Genomic DNA, 7353 nt, shown 5'->3' on the forward strand with positions numbered 1-7353 from the left:
AGAGATGCAGCATTTCAAATTTAGTGTGGCTTAATTCAATAATTAAAAATATTATTATATAATAGATATTAGATTCGAATCTCTATTTTTTCAATTCCTTCTTCAATTCCTACAAACAAACGAAAAACACAATTATCATTTTACGTGAAAAATGTTTGTGCAAAATGGAATAAAGGAAGGAAATGTTAAAGCAAGAACCATTCTCACTTTTATTTTCCTTCCAAATACTCGACAAATTAAAAAGCTCAAATCATATGCCTCTCCCAACTCCCAACATGATCTTTGGAATTAAGGGAAAATAATTTAAATAGATTTAGCCTATTATATTATTTGTAATTTAATTAAATTATTTTATAAAAATATAATTATAAATAAATATGTGATTTAATTTTCAAGAAAATTCAAAATTAAGTTAATTTAAAAAAAATAAATTTGATTGTCTATCATTTTTATGTTTTTTACCGAATCATCAACCATGATTTTTTTTTTAAAAAAATTTTGAGATAAAATTTTATATATTAAGATTTTGTTCAAGATTGTGATTGGAATATTATTTTTTTTTAAAAATATTATTTTAAATATTTAAAAAGCTATTTAATTATTTAAATTTTTTTATAATTAAAATATATTACATTTAATTTTTTATAATTTTGAATTTATATAAAAATGAGTCTATTAATTATTACATTAAATATTTATATTAAAATTTTTATATTTATTATTTTAATTAGAGTGCATCTAATATAAACTTAATTTTAAATTATAACGAGTCTAATAATTTTTAAATTAAATATTTATTTGAAAATTTATATAAAATTAATTAAGGTGTGCATATAATAAAAAATAATGAATATACAAATTTAGATATCAATTTTTATTCTAAATATTATTAAATTTATTTTTATATATACTCAAACTTATAATAGCTATATCATTTTAATTATGTGTATATATTAATTTTTTTTAAGCAGTGCATATATTAATTAATTCTAAAAGAATTAATTTTAATATAAATATTTAATTTAAAAATTATTATAATCATTCTTATAAAAATTAAATTTTAATTAATATATTTAACACTTCTCAACAATAATTTCAATATAATAAACTTTAAATAAAATTTGAAGATTTATTATAAGGATAAAAATTTCCAAATTTCTATAAAGCATAAAAGGCCACGTGGGTCGCTTTTATAAATTCTGCAACATTACAATTAAGACCCTCGCAATTGTTTTATTTCCGTAGTTAGCCCATCTTCGAAACGGAAATGCCCAAATCCTAGGAAAATAACAACATTCTCCGTTTCAGTTGGCCAAAAGCCGCCATTTCAAAAGCTCCCCTACTCTGTCTCAGCTCAGCTACCTTTATGTTAGAGGCAGTAAGCTTGTAGATGAGAGGGTGAGATTTTAGAGAGGAGAGGATAAAAAATGATCGGTACATGGTAAAGGAGAACGAAAACGGTGGTTTGTGCTGAGTTTTCGATAGAGAGAGATAATCTAAACCCTAATTGTTGAATGAGGTTTGTGCCATTTTTATGAATTTTTTATTTTAATTATTTCCTCTTTAGATTCCCTTGTTTATATAGATGGTTGTTTGTGTACTATAAGACATCTTTGATCCAATGCTTTCGCAATCTGTTTGTGCATTGATGATGGATTTTGTTTTTGTTTCGCGGGTTTTTGTATATACTGTTTGTTTTGGATTGAATTTTTGATAACTGTTTAGCTTTATGTCAGTGTGCGAGTTTATTGTATTGAGAGTTAAATAAGCTTTAGCACAGATGTAAAGGTGGCTCGCTGATTATTATTGGTAGCGTTCCTTAATGGGATTTTGCCTAAATGATTATTACAGTATATTTGTTTTGTCATATCTGAAGTTTTTGATTTTGTGTATTTTTATCAAGTGAAAGTGAAGGGGGCATCCTCCTGAAGTTATTGGTTATTCAAATTTGATGAAATGAAGCTACCTGAAAAATAGTGATAGTAAAATTTGTGTTTTTACATAGAAACTGGGCAGTCGTGATGGCAGCCTGCTTTAGGGGATGTGAGGAAATGTGGGCACATACTATTTGCAATTTTAAGGCATAAATATTAGGTACTGGATGATGCATTAATAACTAGTTCTCCTGACTGAGAGCGAATGGGGAAGACAGGTGGCAGTTGTATAGTGGAGAGGTTTTGATGTTTGATATGGGTGAGAACTATGAAGCAAAGCATTGGACTGTTTTAGACATGTCAATATGGGCTCTGTGGAATATGCTGATTATATTGAATTTAGCTTGGTTAAAAGAAATCTATGGGTGATGGAATCTTAACTGATAATTTGCCTTTACAATCAATCTCAAGATTATTCAAGTGTTTGTATATACAGCAAGTACATGCATACTTGTACATCTTCTCACAACTATGCGTTTTTATATGCATGCAGCATGCATATGCTATAGAAGAAATTGAAACGTATGAGCTTGTCACGTGTACATTTTCATGTGAGATGTCCTATAATAGCTGAGAAAATTTTTGTATATTGTTGATGTAGGTCATATGTGGATGATTCAGCAAGTTCCACACCAGCGGATGATTCAGCAAGTTCCACACCAGCGGATGATTCAGCAAGTTCCACACCAGCTCTGCCGTTGCTACTAAAATGAAATCAAGAACTAATGGGGTCCCTAGAGGTCAGAAGGCAAAAGATTTTCAGGTTGAGGGACCAAATTGGATTCTGATTGCAGGTGGTGCCTTGTTAAGTACTTTATCAATTCGCCTTGGTTACAAGCTGAAGCAGACACTGGATTCAAAGCAACAGACAAATGCTAGTAATAGTCTGAAAGGTCTTATACAATTTATTGTTCCAGCAAGTTGTCTTGGACATGAGCATCATATTAACTTTGAAGTTTATACAATTCAGGGAATGGGAAATCATCTGATAGAAGGAGGGTAGGAGGCTGCCATATGCGTTCAAACGTGTATTCCTTTGCACAAGATGATGATGGTTGCTTCCACTGCATGTCAGGTGTGTTTATTCTTTTTATTAAAAAATTGAGCATTGAGGAGCAAGTTGTTGAAATTATACCTTTTCTTTATGACCTTGCTACTGGACATTTTATTATAATGTTGCCCAGTCTGATAATTTGCCATCTGCATAAGATTTCTTCATTTCAAGTGGGAAAGAGGGGCTCCCTGTGGATGAGGGAATTATGATGAGATTAGTATTATTAATAGATGAGGGAGCATCAGAAATTAGTGTTCTACATGCTATAACACAAATCTTGTTTTCCTGGGGATCAGCACTGGATTTAAATTGTGCATATTGGTTCCACCCCCCCTCCTCCTTCCTTTCTTCTTCCTTCTTCTTAGCGGCATGACATTGGATATCAGTGTCTGGATGAACGCTTGTTATCATGATACGGAATTCATTCCCTTACACCTAAATTTAAAATGCTTGTAGCAGGATGTACTGGGAACGAAGTCATATATGTATGTGCGTGTGCATGTGTAGATAGATATTTATACAATTTTTTGACTTACAATTTTTAGAATCTGTTACTATATAATCATGCCAATGTTTGCTCCCCTGTTGTGTCTCGTATGTGAGTTTGAGTTTGATACAGGGAATGAAGGCATGGCAGATTTTAAGCACCGGCCCAGTCATCAGACGCTGTCTGAATCTGATGTTGCTCTTCCTTTGGTGACTGTTCCTGGCCCAGAATTTACCAAGGAGAATGGTGTTATGTGGGTATCCTCTCCTGATCGTCTTGAGTTGCCTCCAAAGCCGTTTTACCATTCAAATTGCTCTGACTCACCATGTGTCTCAGAATCTGGTTCTGACATCTACAACAAGCGAGAAGTAATACAGAAGTTAAGGCAGCAGTTGAAGAGAAGGGATGACATGATAATGGAGATGCAGGATCAGATTGTAGAGTTGCAGAGTTCGATCAATGCTCAGCTGGCACATTCTACAAATTTGCAGTCACAGCTTGATGCAGCAAACAGAGATTTGTTTGAGTCGGAGAGGGAAATTCAGAGGCTGAGGAAGGCAATTGCTGATCACTGTGTGAAACATGCAGTTACCAATGAGAAACTGTCGACAGCCACTATAAGGCCATCTGAGGTGAGAAATGGGCATGCAAATGGATATCTGGATGGAGACAGCAGTTTGGAGTTGTCAAAAAAGGGAAGGGGAGATGGGGACAAGATTGATATGCTGAAGAGGGAAGTAGGAGACTTGAAGGAGGTAATAGAAGGGAAAGAGTACTTGTTGCAGAGCTACAAGGAGCAGAAGGCAGAGCTCTCCATCAAGATTAAAGAGTTGCAACAGAGATTGGATTCTCATCTCCCTAATATTTTGTAGGCATTGTTAGGTTCTGTGCATTCTTGCCTATTTTTTTCTTGTTCCTTTCCTTTGATTTCGGGCTTTCCTTATATCTATGGTTTAGTTTGGAAGGTTTGACGTTTTCTATGCCTGCTCAAAGTGTTTATGTTGTGGATGAGAGAGAGAGAGAGAGAGAGAGAGAGAGAGGCAAGCAAAAGCAAAGCTGTATAAGTTATTATTATCTGGCTTGGTAAGTATTTGCTCCCTTACAGAAATCTGAAGAAGTTGTCACTAAAGATTTGTGTTCTCTTCTCTTGGACTTCATTATTATTTTTTTCTCGCTAATGTATAAGGTCATACTTGACCTCCAGCGTTCATGATTCATATTACTTGTCTTTAGGTCATCTTGAAAACTTGAAGAAGAACCTACTGATTTCGATTGTTTTCTGGACCTTCGAAATTGTAGAACTGGCATGTTATTGAGCTTGTGTTCCTTCTTCCTTGTAATCTCAAAGCCGGAGATTGTTCCATAGATGGATATAATGGAATGTGATTTTGATCAATCAAACCCAAACAATGTTTTTTACTATTTAATTAAAAGAATTTAGGAGTTTATATGTATATATTGTCACGACTCAACTTATGGGCCGGACAGACACTAGGACCTGAGCCAACCTAAAGTCCCCGAGACCCATAGTAAGCTTAATTATTTCTTAACTCAATCTCAAGGGCCATATTGAGCCCAATTTTAAGAAAAGAACCAGACAGGGTTCGGGCATACTTGAGATCACTCAACAAGGAGTTTTTGACTCACTTGACTTGTAAACACAATATATACCAACTTGGGGAGTTCAGCTCACTATTCACATACTCATATTGTCATAAAATGGGAGCTCAGTTCTCTCATTCAATCCAATCATACAAGCATTTAATAAGTTTACAGATCTAATGAGGCAATTATAATACAAACTCAAATTAAATAAAATACTTCTAACATATGCAGAGTTCTAAAAGTTAGTAAAATTATACAAAACTTAATAGATATTAATAGATACCCTGCGAAGAAGAGAGGCAGGTTAGAACTCAACAAGAAATCTCTCGTATCCTGGAAAAATAAGGTAAACAGGAGTAAGCGTTCGACTCAGAGAGTAAAATACCGATTTTAAGCACAATTTTTATAACTATCTAAAGCCAGTACATTCTAAAAAGTGGAATGCAACACCTTCATAATTTTCATACAAATCACATCATAACGGCATAAGGATAATTTGGAGCACTCACACACTTACATAATATTCAAACAGTACATACATGGGAGCTGATCTCCTATACAGCTCTCTTAATCCAACCTTTGCCAGTGAGAACATCTCAAGTCGGATTTTCCCTTAATAGACCAAATGTGGGGCCAGCGAAATCATCTCGAGCCGTGCCTACCCTGACTTATCCATAAAAGGATCGAGTCCCAGCGAGTCAAGCTCGAGCCGCATCTACCCGTCCTGTCCATATTCAATACCACACACCACACGCACGCCAACACACGCACACTGCTCTAAGTTACCATAAAACAACATCCATAGCATATCATCAATTAAGAATGCAATATAAAACGTGCCTAGTGTTTAACTACATAGCTATATATTTATAAGTGATGCATGGGTATGCCTGAATATATAATAATATTGAAATTATAATTAAAATCAATATTTTACTCACATACGTGAACCGAGGTCACTGTGGCGGCTGGGCGGAGGAGGAAGGTTGTCCCGGCTTACCTGAAAATTTTATTACAATTATTTAATATAATTGACTCAATATAAGCTTAAAAAGAACCAAAGACATTCTAAGTCGTGCCGAAAATCTAACAGAATTTCTCCTATATCTAAGACCTACTCAACCTGCAAAAGGATTCAAAATACACTTCTATATCTACAAGTCACACAACTATATCTCAATCACATCACATGGCCTCTCCTGAACCCTTCCAAACAGTCAACAATTATAATTTAAAAAATTATAATTTAGTCCATACAACTAACCCTTTTGCAAAAACTGCCCAATTGAGCTCTAAAAATTCTAAAACTTTGCCCTGCGGTCCTTAGCAATATTACTAAGCTAATACAAAATGAATTATAATTTTCTAACTACTCACAAATATTTTTTGGATTTTTAATCTAACCCCGAAACTAAATAATTAAGAAAACTTTGAGTTCGGGCTTACCTACGCCAATTCGGATATTGGAAACGTATCCAGGATATCTGAAAATAGTGGGGTAACCTACAATCTTGACCCGGTTCTGAAGTAATTCTGACAGCTTATCTGCCGGGCTCGAAATTATAGATCTGGGTTATGGCCAAATTGCCATGAAACTAAAATACCTACGCAAAGCCCATAACACCAGGGGTTAGACTAAAATATTTATATTTACATATAAAATAATTATTTAAAAATTAAAGGTGTTACATTCTCCCCCCCTTACAAAAAATTCGTCCTCGAATTTTATACAAGACAAAATAAAGAATTACAAGATTATACAGTGGACAAGTATGGGTACTTGTTGCGCATATCCTGCTCTGACTCCTAGGTACACTCTTATACCGATTGGCTCATCCACAAAACCTTAATCATAGAAATCTGTTTTGGCCTTAGCTATCTCATCTGAAAGTCTACTATGGCTACTAGCTGCTCCTCGAAGGTTAGGTTTTCCTTCAACTCCATTGTATCGGGTTGTAACACGTGGGAAAGATCAGGTATGTACTTCCTAAGCATGGAAATGTGAAACACTAGGTGGATGTGAGAAAAGCTTGGTGGTTACTCCAATCGATAGGCCTCTGCTCCAACTCTATCAGTAATCTCAAAAAGCCCTATGTATCGGGATACGAGCTTGCCCTTATTCCAAAATCTCATAACTCTCTTTATTGGAGAGACCTTCAGGAATACATAATCGCCCATTGCAAACTCTAAATCCTTTTGCCTAGGATCTGCATAGCTCTTTTGTTTGCTGTAGTGTCCTAGCTATCATCATCATTTTATAGCGAAACTCGTAC

General features: G+C 34.4%; 1 protein-coding gene across 2 annotated transcripts; it reads left to right on the top strand.

Annotated features, from left to right (window-relative positions):
• Positions 1 to 1236: 1236 nt before the first annotated feature.
• On the top strand, positions 1237 to 4604 carry LOC110659615 (uncharacterized). Of its 2 annotated transcripts, none has more exons than XM_021817586.2 (4): positions 1237 to 1519; positions 2536 to 2812; positions 2905 to 3009; positions 3608 to 4604. In XM_021817586.2, the coding sequence occupies exons 2-4, from the start codon at positions 2644 to 2646 to the stop codon at positions 4345 to 4347; spliced, it is 1014 nt and encodes a 337-aa protein (XP_021673278.1). In that variant the 5' UTR covers positions 1237 to 1519; positions 2536 to 2643; the 3' UTR covers positions 4348 to 4604. The 2 variants fall into 2 exon arrangements, with proteins under 2 accessions (XP_021673278.1, XP_021673277.1); XM_021817585.2 differs by having other exon boundaries at positions 1238 to 1519; positions 2536 to 2827.
• Positions 4605 to 7353: the final 2749 nt, after the last annotated feature.

The sequence above is a fragment of the Hevea brasiliensis genome, chromosome 5 (genome assembly GCF_030052815.1).
Source record: "Hevea brasiliensis isolate MT/VB/25A 57/8 chromosome 5, ASM3005281v1, whole genome shotgun sequence".
Taxonomy (NCBI): domain Eukaryota; kingdom Viridiplantae; phylum Streptophyta; class Magnoliopsida; order Malpighiales; family Euphorbiaceae; genus Hevea; species Hevea brasiliensis.

Coding starts and splice junctions, on each gene's coding strand:
- LOC110659615 (XM_021817585.2), top strand. CDS start 2,644: ATGAAATCAAGAACTAATGGGGTCCCTAGAGGTCAGAAGGCAAAAGAT. Junction 2,828..2,904: donor TGCTAGTAATAGTCTGAAAG/GTCTTATACAAT, acceptor TATACAATTCAG/GGAATGGGAAATCATCTGAT. Junction 3,010..3,607: donor TTGCTTCCACTGCATGTCAG/GTGTGTTTATTC, acceptor AGTTTGATACAG/GGAATGAAGGCATGGCAGAT.